Source organism: Mustela nigripes, chromosome 15 (genome assembly GCF_022355385.1).
Source record: "Mustela nigripes isolate SB6536 chromosome 15, MUSNIG.SB6536, whole genome shotgun sequence".
NCBI lineage: Eukaryota > Metazoa > Chordata > Mammalia > Carnivora > Mustelidae > Mustela > Mustela nigripes.
Genome location: NC_081571.1, coordinates 1061027 through 1083123, shown reverse-complemented (window position 1 = coordinate 1083123; position 22097 = coordinate 1061027). Strand labels below are relative to the sequence as shown.

Here is a 22097-nt window from a genome sequence, read left to right as displayed (position 1 = left end):
ATATCAGAGATATGCGGAACCGAAACCGCCACGTTGGCGCCAATACTGCCACGGTGGCGCCTTTTCTAGCCGGAAGAGAAGGCAGGCCAGCGCCATCTTTGCTGTGCCCAACAGCAGTGGATAAAATTAATTTTAGAATACCTAGGAAAATCATTCTCATTAATTTATAACCATTATGGTTTTTGACACTGGACCGTTTCAGTCTTTCAGAGTTGGATTTGAATGAAGCTTTGGGAGGTTTTCAAAAAATCCAGTTTACTCTTGGAGGCCTAAGAGGATGCTCTAGAGAATATAACGCAAGTGTTGAAGTTCCTTTCCAAATGATTAGTGGGCTCATTATTTTATTAAAACTTAACAGTTAATTGAATGATATTATATTAGATAGACCCCTGGTATCGGTGGTTATCTGAGTAAACTAATGAAATCAACCAGTGGCTACTTAAGATAATTTGCTTAAAACATTGAATTTATGCATTGAGAAAACAAAATTAAATCATCTCTTTTAAATTCTCTCATTTCTGGGACACATGGGATGCCTCAGGCAGTGAAGCATCTGCCTTCAGCTTGGGCATGATCCCAGCCAGGGTCCTGGGGGCTCCAGTCCTGCATATCATGATCGTTGCTCAGCGGGGAACCTGCTTCTTCCTCTGCATGCTGCTCCCCCTGCTTCTGCGTACGCACCCATGCTCTCTGACAAATTAATAAAATCTTTAAAAAATTCTTTCTTCAACATACTGCAGACCGATAAGGCACGATAAACTCTTCATATTGTAATGAAGTAAATGTGAAAAATTCAAAAGATGTAGATGCTGGGTTTATCCATGTTCCCCTAAATTTCAATCAACTCTTAGGTATGTGAAATCTTTCATTATAAAATGTTGAGGGAAAAATTAACTAAATTCAGAACATAGTAAGAATATCTCTAGGGAGGAGAATAATGTTTTTTCCATCATTAGGTTTTTTTAAATTATAAAATTACTATGTTACTATAGAAGGAAGGAAGAAAACAGTTCAGTCTTGTTTATCATCCACTTCCTCTGCGGAAGGACTTGTCATCAGTGATCTGGACTGTACACAGGGTTTATTTTCATCTTTCTAATTTCATTGAGAAAAGGCATTAGGAAACATCTACTAATTTAATATGAGAAATTAGGAAGTACAATTCAGAATAACAGTCCTTAAGAAATGGCAGTTTATTGGTTTTCTCTTTTCACAGAGGACAAGTGAAATTCATAAATTTTATATATGTACAAGGTACAGCTTGCTACATAGGATGTAAAAGTGAATAAGTGAAGTAAAGAGCTCAAGTTCTGTAGAAAAAAATAATGCTTTATCATTTCAGGTCATGTCACTCTTCTGATTCAAAGTTTTGAAGTTCCCTTTTGCTTTTAGTTTAAAACTCCCAACTTGGGGCACCTGGGTGGCTCAGGGTGGTTAAACATCTTCCTTTAGCTTAGGTCATGATCTCCAGGTTCTGGGATCGAGTCCCACATAGGGCTCCCAGCTCAGCAGGGAGTCTGTTGCTCACTCTTCCTCTGCCTCTCCCCTTGCTTGTGTTCTCTCTGTCTCTCTCTCTCAAATGAATAAATAAGATCTTTTAAAAATAAAAAAACCTCCCAACTCCTTGGCACAGAAGTAGCTGCAGTCATGAGTGGCAGATAGTAGGGAAAGAGGTTGTAGACAAAGATGACATGAAGTACAAAATTGTAGACATGAGTAGTGCTCTATAATTTTGAATTCTAAAGTGTGACCATGTTAGAATGAGATTAAGAATTTGAGAATTTAGGGGCACCTGGGTGGCTCAACAGGTTAAGCATCTGCCTTCGGCTCAAGTCATGATCCCAGGTCCTGTGGTCCATCCTCCGCTGCAGGCTCCCTGCTCAGTAGGGACCCTGTTTCTCCCTTTCCCTTTGCCCTTTCCCTGCTCATGCTCACTCTTGAATAGATAAAATCTTTTAAAAAATAATTTGAGGATTTAACTAAGCTGAAAGAAAAGACAAAGCTAGTTAAGGAAAATTGTGTTGTAGTATTGAGTACAAGGTTTTCAGAAGCTAGTGATTTTAAATATAGAGAGTAGCTGATTATGAATAATGTTCTGTAAGTCACATCTAGAATGAAGAGCAGTTAATCAGTTTGCTTCTACACATGAATAACGCAAGGGAAACCTAAAACCTGGGAAATCAGACTAACACCCAACACATACGGATGTTAAAAAGACTTTCATGGGGCTCTTGGCTGGCTCAGTTGATAGAGCATGTGACTCTTGATCTCATGATTTTGTGTTCAAGCCCCATGTTTTAAGCTGACTTAAAAAAGACTTTCATAAATCATATGCCTATAAATTAATAAAAAATCTAATAAACCCCTAGTAAAACAGATCAAGGAATTTAAAAAAATATAACCAATATATAAAGAAATACTGGAGGGATGCCTGGCTGGCTCAGTCAGTAAGGCATGCGATGCTTGATCTCAGGGTGGTGATTTGAGCCCCATGCTTCAAAAAAAAACAAAAAAATGAGATCCTATGGACATTAAAAACAAAAGGTTATAAACACCTTGGGTCAAAGAATTTTACAAATTTGAGGTAGTACACAAATCCTTTGAAAAACACAACTTACCAAATCTGTGCCAAGATGGGCACCTGGCTGGCTCAGTCCGTTAGTTGTGTGTCCAACTCTTTTTTTTTTTTTTTTTAAGACTTTATTTATTTATTTGACAGACAGAGATCACCAGTAGACAGAGAGGCAGGCAGAGAGAGAGGGGGAAGCAGGCTTCTCACTAAGCAGAGAGCCAGATGCCGGGCTCCATCCCAGGAACCTGAGATCATGACCTGAGCTGAAGGCAGAGGCTTTAACCCACTGAGCCACCCAGGCACCCCATCCGACTCTTGATCTGGACTTGAGTCTCTGATCTCAGGGTCATGAGTTCAACCCCCGTACTGGGCTCCACAGTTAGGCTCTGCACTGGATGTGGAGCCTACTTAAAAAAAAAAATTTGTCCCAGGAAAAAAATAGAAAATCTCAATAGCCCTGTCATTATTAAAGGAATTGATTCCAAGGGCACCTGGGTGACTCAGTGGGTTAAAGCCTCTGCATTCCACTCAGGTCATGATCTCAGGGTCCTGGGGATCAAGGCCTGCATTGGACTCTCTGCTCAGCAGGGAGCCTGCTCCCTCCGTCTCCCCCCCCCCATCCCCTTCTCTGCCTGCCTCTCTGCCTACTTGTGATCTCTGTCAAATTAAAAAAAAAAAAATTAACTCTGAAATTACAAGCTTTTCCACAAAGAAAACTATAGGATCAGATTGTATTTTCTGATAAAATCTTCCTTAAGGAAGAAATAATACCAATCTTAAAAATATACAGTCCCAGAGAATAGAAAGAAAGGGTATTTCCCAGCTTGTCTTAGAAGGCCAGATATACCCTGATGATAAAATCTGACAAGAATAATACAAGAAAAAAAATTAAAGACCACCTCTGTTATACTACTGTCCTAACTAAAATATTAGAAATTGATTCCAGTAATAAAAGGGATGATACATCATAACTAAGTAGGGTTATTTCAGAAATAAAAGGCTAGTTTAACATTTAAAATAATTGATGCAATTTACCATACAGTAAAAGGAAAACAATACAAGCCATCTTGATAGGAAAAAAAATTCAACAGCCATTCATAGTAAAAACTCAGCAAACCTGGGGCGCCAGGGTGGCTCAGTGGGTTAAGCCACTGCCTTTGGCTCAGGTCATGAGCTCAGGGTGCTGGGATCGAGTCCCGCATCGGGCTCTCTGCTCAGCAGGGAGCCTGCTTCCCTCTCTCTCTCTGCCTGCCTCTCCGACTGCTTGTGATTTCTCTCTGTCAAATAAATAAATAAAATCTTTAAAAAAAAAAAAAACCTCAGCAAACTTAAGAATAGAGGGAAACATGAAGAAAAGGGGAACCTCAAAAAACCTCGGCAGTTATCATAATAGTGAAATAACAATTTTCTGAGTTAAGGGAGAAGACAAAAATGTACACTATTACCACTTCCATTCAACGTTGCTTGAAGTTCTAGTCAGTTTAATAAGGCAAGGTAAATAAAAGGTATAAAAATTGGAAAGGAAGAATAAAACTCATTTGCATTTGACATGCCTATCTATGGAGAAGGACTAAAAGAATCTGGCAAACTATTAGAGTTAATAAGAATTTAATAAGGAAATTAGTTGCAATGTCAATATATATTTTTTAATTTTTTTAAAAAAGATTTTATTTATTTATTTGACAGAGATCACAGGCAGGCAAAGAGGCAGGCAGAGAGAGGAAGGGAAGCAGGTTCCCTGCTGAGCAGAGTTTGGTTGTGGGACTCAATCCCAGGACCTTGGGATCATGACCTGAGCCAAAGGCAGAGGTTTCAACCCACTGAGCCACCCAGCCACACTGCAATTTCAATATATTTTTAAAACTGTACTACTGAGGTGCCTGACCAGTTCAGTCAGTGGAGCATGTGACTCTTGATCTCGGAAGTAAGTTCAACCCCCACATTGGGTGTGGAGATTACTAAATAAAATCTCAAAAAAAAAAAAATAGCCAAAACATTCTCGAAACAATAAATTTGTGCAGGATCTACCTATCCTGCCCTATCAGTATGTATTATAAGACCAGTTAAGTTCGATTTTGTGGAAAGGATAACAAATAGATCCATTAAGTCGAGTGGAATAGACAGTCCAGAAACTAAGCTACACATGTATAAACACCTGGTCTACCCTTACAGTAAAGGTACTACTGCAATTCAATGAAGAAAGGATGATTGATGGTTTTGTCAAAAAATAGTGCTAGATAAGTTGGATAGCCATATGAAAAAGTAAACCTTGATTCCTATCCACACTATACACTAAATGTATTCAAGATTGATCACAGACTTAAATATGAAAAGTAAAACAATAAAATGTTTATAAGAAAACACAGGAAAATATTTTCATGACCTTGGAAGACACAAAATTTTTAAGATTTTATTTATTTATTTGACAGACTGAGATCACAAGTAGGCAGAGAAGCAGGCAGAGAGAGGGGAGGAAGCAGGCTCCCCGCTGAGCAGAGAGCCCGATGTGGGGCTCGATCCCAGGAGCTGAGATCATGACCTGAGCCAAAGGCAGAGGCTTTAACCCACTGAGCCAATCAGGCGCCCCGGAAGACACAAATTTAAAAAAAAAAATGATTTTATTTATTTGAGAGAGAGAGAGAATGAGTCAGGGGAGGGACAGAGTGAGAAGCAGGCTCCTTGCTCTGCAGGGAGCAAGGACTCCACCCTAGGCCCATGGGGTGGTGACCTGAACCAAAGGCAGAATTTAGACTGACTGAGCCATCCAGGGGCCCAAGACACAAATTTCTTAAGCAGTACTCAAAATGCAGTGAGCATAAAGATAACCCCTGGGTGGCTCAGTCAGTTGAGTGTCTGTCTTCACCCCAGGTCATGATCTCAGGCTCCCTGCTCGGTGGGAAGCCTGCTTCTCCCTCTCCCATTTCCTCTGCTTGTGTTCCTGCTCTCCGATATCTCTCTCTCTCTGTCAAATAAATAAATTTTAAAAAAAGAAAAGGCATGGATCACCTTTACAAAAAATAAATAAATAAATAAGTAAATAAAAACAGATTGGCAATTGGTCTTCATTCAGAACTAAGAACTAAGAGATGGCAGCAGCAGTGGCAACGTAGTTTCTGAATTATCCCTAATCACCAATAAAAACAAAGCAAATAGCAAAACCAAAAACCATTAAAATAAAAGCATTTTTACTACAGAAGATGACAGGGTGGTCTCACAAACTGCTAACAGCCCTCTGAATGAGGACAAGCAAAGCAAGAGGCATTTGATAGATCTGAGATAGATCTAAGAACCTCAAGAGAGCCAACAAATGTTAACTGGAAGATACATTAGGCCAATCCAAGAACTGGATTAGCTGGAAGGGGTTTTCCTAATTCAGTAACTGATGGGTTTAAGAAGTCCATAGGAAAACCATATAAATTCTGGAAACTGAACGTTAAGAGTCCCCTCCAAGGACAAGGTCCTACAGAGAAATCAAAATTAAGCAGATTAGGAACAATAGAGACTAAGCAAAGGAAGTCTGGGTTAAAGTGTAAAATGGGAACAGAGTCAAGCCTGAGAAAGCAGGCTCAAATAGTTTTTTAACACTACACAAGGACAATAGATGCAAGCTCTCTGAAGTACAAAAGCTATCCTAAACTACATTTCCTAATAATTCAGGAAAACTAAATTCAACCTACAAAAAAGCAACAAAATATCAAAGCCAAACCCTAATAAAATTATTATAAAAGAGAATAAGGAACAAAAATCCAAAGAGATAATGAAAATAGGCTAGAAAGACCTGCTTAGAAAACATCAAAACTGCAACATATTACTTAAAAACAAGATTCAAAAAGGAAAAAAAATTTCAAGAAAATGATTCCCAATTTGATAGAACCTTAATCAGAGAAAATCAGAAATGAAGGCACAGATGTCAAGAAAAAATTAGAAATAAAAAATGTCAGAAATAAAGACTAAGGTAGATGGAACACAAGAATGAACAAACACAACATATAGGGCTTTAAAAGAAAAAGTGAAATTGAATTTTTAAGAATTTTTATTATTTTTTATTTTTTAAAAAGACTTTATTTGAGAGAGAGAAACTGTGAATGAGAAGGAGCAGAGGGAAAGGGACAAGCAGACTCTGTGCTGAGCACAAAGCCTGACTTGGAGCTCAATCCTAGGACCCCAAGACCATTATCTGAGCTGAAATCAAGAGTTGGATGCTTAACAGACTGAGTCACCCAAGAACCACTTATTTTTAATTAAGCTCTACACTGTTAAACTTGAACTCACGACCCCAAGATCAAGAGTTTCATGCTTTACTGACTGAGGCAGCCAGGTGCCCCTAAATGGGGGATATTTTTAAGAATGAAAAAGAAATGGAGATCACAGTGGCCCATCAACCCCATGCCCATGGCTCATGAAGATAAAAGATTTTTCCACCCTTGGGGCCATGGTGGACCCATGGAGACATCCAGGGTATAGCTGCTATGAGAAACTACCTGAATAATGGAAGTAGAGATGTGTTGAATGAGAATTTTGATTTGTCACAGGCTTCATATCCACTGATTCTCACGACTGAGTCGGGGATGTACTTGGAATAGTGTTGAACCTTCAAATTTGGGGAACTAGTGTATCTTTGATACATATCAAGAACATTCTATTGTGGGTCCAGGGTCCAGAGGTAAAGAACATGGAATTAAAAAAAAAAAAAAAACAAAGAAACCATGCCCACCCACACTCACAAATTCAGTGTCAGTTAATAAAAAGTTGGTATATGTTCCTCATCTAGAGAATCTTGGAATGACCATGCTGATACAAGAAGCTATCATTACTGTGAAAGGGATTAGCCTATGGAGGCATATGGAAAAATTTAAAGACAAACACTATGTCATCCAGTGCGAAGAATGGCCAAGGTGCCTTGAAAGGGGTGACCAGCAGACTTAGCTGCAGAGCAGGAAGACCTGTGAGAGTCTATGAAACAGTACATATTCAAAGGACCAAGAACATGGAAAACACAGAAGTTAAGAAGCACAGTGTCTACCACCTTCATTCTACATTTTGTCAGGAAACAAACAAAACCCCAACAACAAAACAAAAATGCATGTAGAGAAACTGAGTTTATTCAGGAAAGGAATACTAGAACAAAGAATGAATTTGTTATAGCTTGACTTTTTTTTCTTTTTTGGGGGGGTGAGTAGGAAGAACTCTTTCATTCCAAGAAACATCTTTTCTTTACTAAACAATAACTGAGGTTATATCTTTTATATTCCTTCCTAAAATCTCAATATTAAAGTGAAAACCATGACTTTCTTAGACTCTATAATCTCAGAACATTCAAATAAGTTTCTTATGGGTTATCATCCTTAATTTGCTCTGACCAGAGACAAATATTTCCTATAGGTTTCTCAGAAAAACAGTTGTCTTCAGAGATTTGGAGAAGAGTCCTTAAACTTTAGGAAACCTAAGAAACACCTGGGAGCTTGTTTAAACTGCAAATGTCTGATGTGGGGCCCTAGGGCCTCTACTTTTAACATTCTGTAGGGGATTTGGGTGCAGACTGCCACTATATCACACTTTAAGAAACTGGGCCAGGGGAACCAATTACTTGCAGCCAAATTTGGCATATGTGTGCTTCCTCTTTTCTGTTTTTGCAGCTCCTTTGTGACAACAAAATGCTACCTGCCACTTCTGAATTTTTGTGTTCTACAAATGCCATAGCCATTTTTCAACTATATCTAATTTATATACTGTGTTTTATTATATTCCACTCTCTGTAGGCTTTAAATTTAACTTAGGAGATGTATTTTTTTTTTTTTTTTTAAGAGAGAGAACTAGCAGGACAGCAGAGGGAAAGGAAGAAGCAAGCTCCCCACTGAGCAGGGAGCCCGACACCAGGCTCAGTCCTAGGACCCTGAGATGATGACTTGAGCCAACAGCATATGCTTAACAGACTGAGCTACCCAGGTGCCCCAGGAGATAGACTTTTAATTAATGTATTTAACAAGTAACACAACCTATCCCTATTTCATTTTAGTTTCTAAATATGAAGTGGAATGTATTTTTTTCCTAATTTATGTTGTAACCAAACCAACCAGTTTAGTTGTTTCAAAGGAGATATCCGGTGTTTTATAGTTTTCAATGTACAAGTCTTTTGTCTCACCAATTAAGTTTACTCATATGTATTTCATAATTTTTGATGCTGGGATTGTCTTTTAAAAACAAATGTTTGTTTTTTTAAAGATTTATTTTGTCAGAGCAAGAGTACACACAAGCAGGAGGAGTTGCAGGCAAAGGGAGAGCAGGCTCTCCACTGAGCAGGGAGTCTCAGGCAGGACTCAATCCCAGGACCCTGGGATCATGACCTGAGCCGAAGGCAGATGTTCAACTACTGAACCACCCAGGCATCCTTAAAAACAAATGTTTATTATTGAGTGCCAATGTGCCAATGCCTTGAGCCAAACATTTTCATAATCTTGACTCAAGGTTAAAAATCTTGACTCAAAGCTAACAGGGTTGATTCAATTCACCTGTCTGCTGGTTTATCCTTCAGTCTAATATGCCTCGGCTGCCTCTGTTCTAATTTTAATCCTAATTAAAATATTCAATGTATGCAGTTGACACACTGTTGCTTTGCTCAATTTCTTGGCTTTTTTTTTTTTAATTTTTATTTATTTGACAGATAAACAACAAGGGCGAAACATAAGCAGGGGGAGTGGGAGAGGGTGGGAAACAGGCTTCCCGCTGAGCAGGGAGCTCAATGTGGGGCTCATATGCGGGGAAGGCGGACACTTAACAACTGAGCCACCCAGGCGTCCCTCTTGGCTCGTTCTTTTTTTTTTTTAAGATTTTTTTTTTTTTAATTTATTTGACAGATCACAGGTAGGCAGAGAGGTAGGCAGAGAGAGAGAGGAGAAGGAGGCAGGCTCCCTGCTGAGCAGAGAGCACGACGTGAGGCTTGATCCCAGCACCCTGGGATCATGACCTGAGCCGAAGGCAGAGGCTTTAACCACTGAGCCACCCAGGTGCCCCATCTTGGCTCGTTCTTATAATGCATGTCTCTTCTCCTTCTACCTTCTCCCTGACAAGACAACCAGAGATCAAATCCTACAGATTTTTCCTCCCTTTCTTCTTGAAATAAGCCTGTCTTCTAACATTCCCACTATTTCCTTGGCCCAAGCCTAATTATATTTTTCTTACCCTTGTGCCAGAATTTCCTATACGAGATCTATTTCCCTTTTATCTGTGCCTCTCCACTACAGTCCAGGCTTCACTCTACTACCTAAAAAACAACAACAACAAAGGCAGCCTTTTCCTGTCTTTTGCCTCAATACTTCTATATTAGTCTGCTAGGACTACTATAACAAAATACCACAGCCTGGGTGCCCTAAAGAGCAGCAATTTATTTCCTCACAGTGGTGGAGGGTAGAAGTCCAAGATCAAGGTGTCAGCAGAGTTGTTTTCTCCTGAGGTCTATTGTCCTGGCTTGCACGTGACTGTCTTTTTCCTTTGTCTTTCCTTTTTCCTTTGTCTTCACAGTCTATTCTCTTAACCTTGTCTTCTTTTAAGAATAGTCATATCAGATTAGGATCCACCCTAATGACTTCATTTAAACTTAATTACCTCTATAAAACATCATCTCCAGGGATGCTTGGGTGGCTCAGTCGGTTGAGCGTCTGCCTTCGGTTGAGCGTCTGCCTTCGGCTCAGGTCATGATCCCAGGGTCCTGAGACTGGGTTCCACATCAGGCTCCTTGCTCAGAGGAGAGCCTGCTTCTTCCTCTGCCTGCTGCTCCCCCTGCTTGTGTGCTCTCTGTCTCTGTTTCCCTGACAAATAAAATCTTTAAAAAAAAAACAACCCTCATCTCCAAATACACTCTGAGGTACTGAGGGTTAAAACTTCAACATATGAATTTTGAAAGGACACAACAGCTTGGTATAGAAGGATATTTACTACTGGGACCTACAAGCCACTACCAACTTCATCTCTTGATTACTTTCTATCACAGCCTTGCCTTCTCTAAGTTTTTCAAAAGTCATCCCCCTGACTGACTTCTGTTTCCTCTTCTCCCTATATTTTTTATTTATTTGAGTGCGTAACACTCTTTGTATTCATAATTGATAAGCTTGAGGAAATGGTATGTATGTATATGTATACACACATATATGTATATGCGCGCGTGCACGCACACACACACACACATACATATTTTGTAATTCACAAGGAGATAAATGGCAATATTGAAAGGCACTGGGGAGGCCCATAGTACCCAAGCTTTATTACAGCAGGCTAAGATCCATCTTCATGCCAGTCATTTCTGAATAGGCAAAAGGCATGATAAGGAGGTAGCGCCAAAGTCAGAGCTGTAGGATTCTAAGCAGGAGTGCTTTTTCTATTAGTAAGGCTGGTTTGGTTATAAATCTCTGCAGATTTATATTGCATTCCTTGAACTGAATAATCCGAAGTGATCTCTTTGCGTTCTTCCTCTAAATAGGTCCACTGAGGGGACTCCTGGATAGCTCAGACGTTAAGCCTCTGCTTAACGTCATGATTCCATGGGATTGAGTGTGGAATCAGGCTCTCTGCTCAGTGGGGAGCCTGCTTCTCCTCCTCCTTCCTGCTTCTCTGCCTATTTACGCTCTCTCTCTCTTTGTCAAACACATAAATAAAATCTTTTAAAAAACAAGTAAATAAGTAAAATAAATAGCTCCATTGAAAGTTTAAAAACTTCCTGAATCATTTTCCTTTTAAGGGTGAAATTTTGTTTATCTGGGAAGTCACCTGCTTCACTGGTATCCTAGATTTGTATTCCCTGTACAGAGTGTGCTTTGGAATTTTCGGGTGCGTTGGTCTGGTCAGGCCCTCAGGGAGCCCCATGTTCTACTGGGAGGCTAGTTCTACAGGGGAGGGTCCGAGACTTCAGGCAATAAGGGCATTCTGGGCTGGGGAATGCTGGAGAACACCAAGGCACACCCTGGCACTGGAAACCTTGGTCCTACAGTGCCTCCAGCCTCTGCAATGGGTTGCCAATCCCTGGAGGCCACAGCTTCGCCTTGGTCCTTCCGAGGTTCTGGCTACAAATTTGATTTGTGGAGCCCGGTTAAGGCGACTTGCAGCTGGGTGGTACCGTTTACGTAGCTTGGCCATTCCCGCCTGGCACACCCTCACCTCTTCCAGTTTCAGAGCTGCCCCCTCCCTAGAGCAGTTAACCCAGAATGGGATAGTGTTGTCTGCTTACTCTGAACCAGAGGAGGGCACCATTCCCTAAGGGGTGTAGAGACGCCCGGCCTCCGGGTGTGGTGTGGACTGCAGGCACCCGTGGAGGTGCAGGGTAGAGAAGGCTGTTAGGGGTCGGGGGAAGTAGGGGCCAACTCTGTGTTGTCCAAAGGCACTGCGCAAAAGCAAAGCCAGACAAATGGTTGTATCTCACCTCCTCTGGGTCCGCAGGGCTGCAGTTATTTTATTTATATTTGAATGGATTAACAGATTCTTACTTAATTCTATTGATTATAATCCATTACTATCATTTATTTTGTTGCCTAAATTTTCTCAAATTTGGCCATTGGGACTCATTTAAGTTCACTCGTATGCCTCTTGACATATCTCCATTTGTTTTTGCATTTTCTTATTTTCTGGCATTATAAGATGTTTCAGGCTTTTGTACTTTTCTTGCTCCAGTCCTAGAATCAGACATTTCTCCAAAAATCCCAGGTTCTTGTTAACTGAATCGGATGTGGTATCTTCTTACGGCTTTATTTTGTGTTTCCCTAATGACCAGTCACATAGAACTTCTTTTCATTTGGTTGTTGGCCATTTGTGTATCTTATTTGGGACTTACGTAGGACTTATCTTTCAAGTTTTTGCTCATTTTTTACATTTATTTGTGTATCTATTTATTTATTTAATGGATGCTGTTGAGTTGCAGGGATTCTTCCTATATTCAGGTTAGTAATCCCCTACCAGACGTGTGATTTGCAAATACCTTGTCCCATTCTGTGGGTTGTCTTTTCACTTTCCTTGATAGTGTAACTTCTCATTTTTAATGATCTTTTCGTTTTGTTTTATTGTTAGTTCCCTTTCATTTCTGTGAACACTCTAAATAAAATTATTTTATGTGCTATAATCATTCCAGTACCTGAAGTCCTATTTTTTTCCCTACTGATTTGTGCTCATGGTGGATTGTTTGTGTATATATAATTGTTAAGAAACAAATAAGCAAAGGGGAAAAAATGAAAGACCAATCAAAAAACAAACTCTTTTAATTATAGAGAACAAACTGATGGTTATCAGAGAGGAAGGGGGTTGGGAGAATGGGTTGAATAAGTGATGGGGATTAAGGAGTACACTTGTGATGAGCACTGGGTGGTGTATGGAAATATTGACTTACTGTATTGTACACCTGAAACTACTATAACACAGTATGTTAAAAAAGAAGAGAAAAAGAGAAAAAAGTCCCTGAACTAGAGGATATCTCAAAACAAACAAAAACCCTCCAAAACTGAAAGCAAATAAAACAAGAAATGGGCGGGGTGGGGGGGGAATACCAAAAACACAGAACAGAAAATCTAAGAATCCTGGGACAGCTATGAAAGGTGTTAAAATGAGCAATAGGAAAACCAGAAGAAAAAGAAGAGAGAGAGAAACAGAAGAAAAGCTTGAAACTTTAATGTCTGAGAATTTTCTCAAAGTAATATCAAATACCAAACTACAAATCCACAAAGTTCTAAGAACATCAAGCAACCTAGGTGGCTCAGTCATTAAGCATTTGTCTTCAGCTGGGATCATGATCCCAGGGTCCTGGAACGTCCAGCTTCCTGCTCAGTGGGGAGCCTGCTGCTTCCTCTCCCACTCCCCCTGCTTGTGTTCCCTCTCTCACTGTGTCTCTCTCTGTCAAATAAATAAGTAAAATCTTTAAGAAAAATTCAGCTAGGCATATCATTTTGAAACTACAGAAAAAGTAAATAAAAATCTTGGAAGAAGAAAACAAACAGCCTGCCTATAGAGCAATAAAAATAACTTTGATGTTTGTTATTTCTTCTCCTCCAGAAGCCATGCAAGCAAGAAGAGAATGAGTGAAATATTTAAAATGTGGAGAGAAAAACCTCACCAGTATAGAATTCTGTATCCTGCAAAAATACCTTCAAAAAGTGAAGGAGAAATCAGCTTACTCAGACAAACAAAATTTGAGAGACTTTGTTTTAAGTAATGCATTCATGTAAGAAATACGTGTGCTTTCCTCCATATAAGAAATGTTAAAAGCATGGTGCTTTAGGGCACTGGGGTGGCTCTGTCCATTAGGCATCTGCCTCTTGATTTCAGCTCAGGTCATGATCTCAGGTTCATGAGATTGAGTCCCTGTGTGGAGCTCTGTGCTCAGTAAAGAGTCTGCTTGAGATTATCTGCCACTTCCTCTGACCCTCCTCTGCTAAAATAAATTTTAAAAATCTTTTTTAAAAAATGTTAAAAGATGTTATTTATCTTTTTAATTTTTTGAAAAGATCTTATTTATTTATTTGACAGAGAGACAGCACAAGAAGGGGGAGCAGCAGGCAGAGGGAGATGCAGATTCCTCACAAAGCAGGTGGAGCTGGATGTGGGACTTGATCCCAGGACCACAGAATCATGACCTGAGCTGAAGGCAGCTGCTTAACCCACTAAGCCACCCAGGCGCCCCTATAGTTACCTTCTGATACCATACAAAGTTATTGTAGTATAATTGATTATATTCCCTATGCTATGCTTTATATCTCCACAATTTATTTTTTTATAACTTTAAGTTTGTTATTCTTAATCCAGCCCATTTCCAAACTCTCATCCCTTCTGGCAACTACCAATTTGTTCTCTGTATTTATGAATCTGTTTCTCTTCTTTGTTTCATTTGTTTGGATTTTTAGATTCCACACATAAGTGAAATCATACGATATCTGTCTTTCTATGTCTGACTTATTTCACTCAGCATAATACCCTCTAGGTACAACCCTGTGACAAATGGCAAGATTTCATTATTTTTTATGTCTGAGCAATATTCCATATCACATATAGCATATATAGTATCACGTATCAATAGAGTTTGTGTATGTGTGTATATAACATATATGATAATATATAATATATATTATATATATACACTGCATCTTCTTTATCCATTCATTGATCAACGGACATTGGGTTGCTTCCATATCTTGGTTATTGTTTTTTTTTTTTTTATATCTTGGTTATTTGAAATAATGCTACAATAAACATAGGAGTGCATGTATCTTTTTTCATTTAGATTCAATTAATTAACATATAAAGTATTACTGTTTCAAGGGTACAGGTCTGTGATTCATCAGTCTTACACAACACACATTGCTCACCACAACTCATACCCTCCCCAACATCTATCACCAGCTACCCATCCCCCCCACACCCCTTCCCTCTAGGAACCCTCTGTTTCCTAAGAGTCTTTTATGGTTTGTCTCTCTCTTTCTGGTTTCATCTTGTTTCATTTTTTCCTCTCTTGTCCTATGATCCTCTGCCTTGTTTCTTAAATTCCACATATCAGTAGATCATATGATAATTGTCTTTTCTGATTGACTCATTTCACTTGATATAATACCCTCTAGTCCCATCTACGTTGCTGTAAATGGCAAGATTTCTTTTTTTTTTTTAATGGCTGCTGCATAGATACTTTTGAATTAGTGTTTTCACTTTCCTTGAGAAAATACCCAGAAAAGGAATTGCTGGATCATTTCTATTTTTAATTTTTTTTAAAGATTTTATTTATTTGACAGAGAGAGATCACAATTAGGCAGAGCAGCAGAGAGAGAGGGGGAAGCAGGCTCCCTGCTGAGCAGAGGGCCAGATGTGGGGCTCTATCCCAGGCCTGTGAGATTATAACCTGACCCAAAGGCAGAGGCTTAACCCATTGAGCCACCCAAATGCCCTTTTTAAAATTTTTTTGAGGAAACTCCATATTATTTTCCATGGTGGCTACACTATTTCACATTCCCACCACCATGGTTCTCTTTTCTCCATGTTTTTACCAATACTTGCTACTTCTTGTTTTTTTTTTTAAAGATTTTATTTATTTATTTGTCAGGGACAGAGGGAGAGAGAGCGAGCAAGCACAGGCAGACAGAGAGGCAGGCAGAGGCAGAGGGAGAAGCAGGCTCCCTGCCGAGCAAGGAGGACGCTGGGATAATGACCTGAGTCGAAGGCAGCCACTCAACCAACTGAGCCACCCAGGCATTCCTCTTTTTTTTTTTTTTTAAAGATTTTATTTATCTGACACACACAGAGAGAGAGAGGGAACACAAGCAAGGGGAGTGGGAGAAGCAGGCTTCCCGGCAAGCAGGGAGCCCGATGTGGGCCTCCATCCCAGGTCCTGGGGATGGTGACCTGAACCAAAGGCAGATGCTTAAGGACTGCACCATCCAGGTGCCCTACTTCTTGTCTTTTTGATACTAGACATTCTGACAGGTGTGAAGTGGTATCTCATTGTGGTTTTGATTTGCATTTTCTTTGATGATTAGTGTTGTTGAACATCTTTTCATGTGTCTGTTGGCCATTTGCATGGCTTCTTTGGAAAAATGTCTATTCAGGTCCTCTGCCCGTTTGTAAATTGGATTGTTTGGGTTTTTGGTGTCAATTTGCATGAGTTCTTTATATATATATTATTTATCCTTATCTGATATATCACTTGCAAGTATCTTCCCATTCAATAAGTTGCTTTTTTGTTTCATTATGGTTTCCTTCATTGCACAAAAGCTTTTTAGTTGGAGGTAGTCCCAATTGTATCCCACAAATATAGAGATTACTGCCTATGTTTTCTTTTTTTAAAAAAAAATATTTTATTTGCTTATTTGAGAGAGAGACAGAGGGAGAGAGAGCAGAGAGGGAGAGTGAGAGGAAGAAGCAGACTCTCCAGTGACCTGGGAGCCCAGTATGGGCCTCAATCCCAGGACCCTGGGATCATGACTTGAACCAATGACAGACGCCTAACTGACTAAGCCACCCAGGTGCCCCTGCCTATGTTTTCTTATAGAATATTTATACTTTCAAGTCTTTAATTTAGGTCCTTAATCCATTTTGAGTTTGTGCATACAGCTGTCCAGTTTTTCCAACACCATGTATTAAAGAAACTATCTGTTACCTATTATTTATTCTTGCCTCTTTTATTATAGGTTGATTGACCACATGTGGATTTGTTTCGGGGCTCTGCATTTTGTTCTATTGATCTATGCATCTATTTTTGTGCCAGTACCATATTGTTTTGATTACTGTAGCTTTGTAGTATAGTTTGAAATCTGTGGGTGGGATACATCTAGCTTTGTTGTTCTTTCAAAAGATTGCTTTGGGTATTTGGAGTCCAAACAACTTTTAGGATTATTTATTCTAGTTTTGTGTTTAATACCATTGGTATTTTGATAGGGATTGCATAGAATCTATAGATTGCTTTGGGTAGTATGGACATATTAACAATTTTAATTCTTCCAATCTGTGAGCATGGTATACTTCTCCATTTATTTGTGTCATCTTTAATTTTTTTCATTAATGTCTTACAGTTTTCAAAGTATAGGTCTTTCATCCATCTAGTTAAATTTATTCCTAGGTATTTTACTCTTTTTGAGCAATTTTAAGTGAGATTATTTCCTTAATTTTTCTTTTTACTAGTTCATTATTAATGTATAGAAACATAACAGATTTCTATATATTAATTTTGTATCCTACAAATATACTGAACTCATTTATTAGTTTTTGTATCTATTTTTTTTTCAAAGATTTTATTTATGTATTTGACAGACAGAGATCACAAGTAGGCAGAGAGGCAGGCAGAGAGAGAGGAGGGGAAGCAGACTCCCTGCCAAGCAGAAAGCCTGATGCAGGGCTCCATCCCAGGACCCGAAGGCAGAGGCTTTAACCCACTGAGCCACACAGGCACCCCTAGTTTTTGCATTTAAAAAAACACTTAAGGTTTGTCCTTCATTCCTTCCTTCCTTCCTTCTTCCCTCTGAAAGAGGGAAGAGGGGGAGAGGAAGAGAGAGAATCTTAAGCAGGCTTCACTCCCAGTGTAGAGCCTAAGGTGGGGCTTGATCTTATGACCCAGAGATCATGACCTAAGCTGAGATCCAGAGTCAGTTCCTTAACCGACTGACAGGTGTCCCTAAATATTTAGGATTTTCTGTATATAGAATGTCATCTTCAGATAGTGGCAGTTTTACTTCTTCCTTACCAATTTGGAATCTTTTTCTTTTCTGATACTTTGTCTAGGTCCTTCAGAGCTATCTTCAATAAAAGTGAGGAGAGTGAGGGGCACCTGGATGGCTTAGTTAGTTAAGCATCTGCCTTTGGATCAGGTCGTGATCCTAGAGTCCTGGGATTGAGCCCCGCATTGGGGGGTCCATTCTCAGCGGGTGTCCTGCTTCTCCCTCTGCCTCCTGCCCTCCCTGCTTGTGCTCTTTCTCTGTCAAATGGATAAATAAAACCTTTAAAAAAAAAAAAGAAGAAGAAGAAGAAAAGAGTGATGAGAGTGGGCATCCTTCTCTTATTCCTGATCTTAGAGGAAATGCTTTCACCTTTTCTCTGCTGAAAAGAGAGAGTTTATCATATATGGCTGCAATTTTTTTTTAAAGATTTTATTTATTTATTTGAGAGAGAGAAAACACAAGTGTGTAGAGGAACAGAGGGACAAGCCGACTCCCCACTGAGTGAGGAACCTGATTCAGGGCTTAATCCTAGGGTTCTGAGATCATGGCCTGACTCAAAGGCATTTGATTAACTGACTGAACCACCTAGGTGCCCTTCATATATGACCTCTATTATGTTGAGATATGTTTCCTCTACATTCACTTTGTTGAGAATTTTTATCATGAATGGATGTTGAAATTTGTCAGATTTTTTTTTCATCTGCTAAGATGATCATATGATTTTTTTATACTTTATTTTGTTTATATAATGAGTAACATTGACTGATTTTCTGATATTGACCCATGCTTGCACCCCTGGAATAAATTCCACCTGATCATGGGGAATGACCCTTTTCATGTATAGTTGAATTTGGTTTACTAATATTTTAGCATGTATTGTTGAGGATTTTTACATTTGTGTTCATCAGAGATACTGGCCTGTCGTTTTCTTTTTTGTAGTGTCTTTGTCTGGTTTTGGTATCAGAGTAATGCTTGTCTTGTAGAGTGAATTTGGAGGCATTCTTTCTTCTTCAATTTTTTGGAATAGTTTGAGAAGGATAGGTATCAACTCTTCTTTAAATGTTTGATAGAGTTCACCTATAAAGCATTTATCTCTGGGCTTTTGTTTGTTGGGAGCTTTTTGATTACTGATTCAATTACACTCCTAGTAATCAATCTGTTCAGATTTTGTATTTCTTTCAGATTCTTAGAAGATTGTATGTTTTTAGATATTTGTCTATTTTTTCTAGATTATCCAATTTGTTGGCATGTAATTTTTTTGTAGTTGTCTCCTATAATCCTTTGTATTTTCATGATGTTGGTTGTAACTCCTTCTCTCTCATGTCTGATTATATTTATTTAGGCCCTTTATCTTTTTCTCTTGATGAGTTTGGCTAAAGATTTATCAATTGTGTTTAGCTTTACAAAGAACCAGTTCTTAATTTTTTTTTAAGATTTTATATATTTACTTAAAAGAGAGTGAGAAAGAGCATGAGAGGAGAGAAGGTCAGAGGGAGAAGCAGACACCCCATGGAGGTGGAGCGTGATTCGGAACTGGATCCTGGAACTCAATCCTGGGACTCTAGGATCATGACCTGAGTGGAAGGCCGTTGCCCAACCAATTGAGCCACCTAGGCAACCCCCAGTTCTTAATTTCTTTGAACTTTTCTATTTTTTTACTTTTATTCTTTATGTGATTTTTTTTCCCAGTGTGATCTTCAGTATGCCTTCCTTATACTTTGGGCTTTGTTCTTCTTTTTCTAGTTCCTTGTAGGTGTAAGGATACATTATTTATTTGAGTTTCTCTTGTATCTTGAGGTAAACCTGTATTGCAATAAACTTTCCTCTTAGAACTACTTTTGCTGCATCCCTAAGATTTCTTGTTTTCCTGCATCCCAAATATTTTGAAATGTGTTTCCATTTTCCTTTGTTTCCATGTATTTTTTACTTCTTTGATTTCTTTGCTACTCCCTTGGTTGTTTAGTAGCATGATGTTTTGCCTCCAAATGTTTGGGTTTTTTTTTCCATTTTTTTTTCTAGTTTCATATCGTTTTGGTCAGAAAAGATACTTGATATTATTTCAATCTTGTTAAATTTACCGAGACTAGTTTTGTGGCCAACATATGGTCTATCCTGGAGAACGTTCCTTATGCACATCAAAAGAATGTGTATATTGCTGGTTTGGGATAGAATGTTCTAAGTCCATATGGCCTAATATTCAAAGACATTTTTTCCTTATTAATTTTCTCTCTGGCTGATCCATTGAGGTAGGTGGGATGCCAAAGTTCCCTACCATCATATTACTGTTGATTTATACTTTTATGTCTGTTTATATTTGTTGTATATATTTACGTGCTTTCATGTTCTGTTTATAGAAGGTTACACATAAAGAAAGACAAAATTCTCTTACTGGATTGTACTCTCTTATTGGATTGATTGCTTTATCATTATGCAATGCCCTTCTTTTTCTCTTGTAGTCTTTGTTTTTTGTTTGTTTTTTTCTTTTTCAAATTTTTATTTAAATCCTAGTTAGTTAACATAAATGTAATATTGGTTTCAGGAGTAGAATTTAGGGATTCATCCCTTACATATAAGACCTAGTGCTCAACACAAGTACCCTCCTTAATACGCATTACCCATTTGGCCCATCCCCTGCGCACCTCCCCTCCATCAACGCTCAGTTTGTTCTCTACAGTTAAGAGTCTCTTATGGTGTGCTTCCCTCTCTTTTTTCCCCTTCCCATATGTTCATCTGTTTTGTTTCTTAAATTCCATATATGAGTGAAATCATATGGTATTTGTGTCTTTTTTTTTTAAAGATTGTATTTATTTATTTGACAGACAGAGATCACAAGTAGGCAAAGAGGCAGGCAGAGAGAGAGAGGGAAGCAGGCTCCCTGCCGAGCAGAGAGCCCGATGCGGGGCTCGATCCCAGGACCCTGGGATCATGACCTGAGCCGAAGGCAGAGGTTTAACCCACTGAGCCACCCAGGCGGCCCTGGTATTTGTCTTTATCTTATTTTGCTTAGCATAATATACTCTAGCTCCATCCACGTCATTCCAAATGGCAAGATTCCGTTATATATATATATACATATATATGTATATATATATCTCGCATCTTCTTTATCCATTCATTAGTCAATGGACATTTGGGCTCTTTCCATAATTTGGCTATTGTTGATAATTCTACTATAAACATATAAACATTGGGGGGCATGTGCTCCTTCAAATCAGTATTTTTGTATTCTTTGGGTAAAAACCTCATAGTGAAATTGCTGGGTTGTAGGGTAGTTCTACTTTTAACTTTTTGAGGATCCTCCATACTGTTTTCCAGAGTGGCTACACCAGTTTGCATTTCTACCAACAATGCAAGACGGTTCCCCCTTCCCCACATCCTCGCCAGCCTCTATTGTTTCCTATATTGTTAATTTTAGCCATTCTGACAGATGTGAAGTGGTATCTCATCATGGTTTTGATTTGTATTTCCTGATGATGAGTGATGTTGAGCCTCTTTTCATGTGTCTGTTGGCCCTCTGGATGTCTTATTTGGAAAAATGTCTATTCATGTCTTCTGCCCATTTCTTAAAGGAATTATTTGGTTTTTAAGTGATGAGTTTGATACATTTTTTTAAAAAGATTTCATTTATTCATTTGACAGAGAGAGGCAGAGGGGCAGGCAGAGAGAGAGAGGAGGAAGCAGGCTCCCTGCCAAGCAGAGAGCCCAATGCGGGACTCATCCCAGCATCCTGAGATCATGACCTAAACTGAAGGCAGAGGTTGAACCCACTGAGCCACCCAGGTGCCCTTGATACTTTTTAAAAATAGGTTTTGGGTACCTACCCTTTATCAGATATGTCATTTTCAAATATCTTCTCCCATTCCGTAGACTGCCTTTTGTTTTGTTGATTTTTTTCTTTTTTAAAAATTAATTAGTTAATTTATTTTTTATTTTTTATAAACATATCATGTATTTTTTAAAAATATTTTATTTATTTATTTGACAGAGAGATCACAAGTAGGCAGAGAGGCAGGCAGAGAGAGAGGAAGGGAAGCAGGCCCCCTGCTGAGCAGAGAGCCCGATGCGAGACTTGATCCCAGGACTCTGAGATCATGACCTGAGCCAAAGGCAGCGGCTTAACCCACTGAGTCACCCAGGCGCCCAACATATAATGTATTTTTATCCCCAGGGGTACAGGTCTGTGAATCACCAGGTTTACACACTTCACAGCACTCACCATAGCACATACCCTCCCCAATGTCCATAACCCCACTCCCCTCTCCCAACCCCCCTCCCCCCAGCAACCCTCAGTTTGTTTTGTGAGATTGAGAGTCACTTATGGTTTGTCTCCCTCCCAATCCCATCTTGTTTCATTTGTT

General features: G+C 39.1%; 1 protein-coding gene across 4 annotated transcripts in view; it reads left to right on the top strand.

Moving 5' to 3' along the window:
- Positions 1–22097, top strand: part of ZMYM5 (zinc finger MYM-type containing 5) — an 81771-nt gene that overhangs the window by 42126 nt on the left and 17548 nt on the right. The window contains exon 8 of one of the 4 annotated variants that reach the window (XM_059378210.1): positions 13598–14599. The exons of the other annotated variants lie outside the window; for them this stretch is intronic. Within the exon in view, the coding sequence (XP_059234193.1) occupies positions 13598–13627 (30 nt within the window). The 3' untranslated portion in view covers positions 13628–14599. Of the gene's footprint in view, positions 1–13597; positions 14600–22097 lie in introns of those variants that run through there. 4 annotated transcript variants of the gene reach the window in all.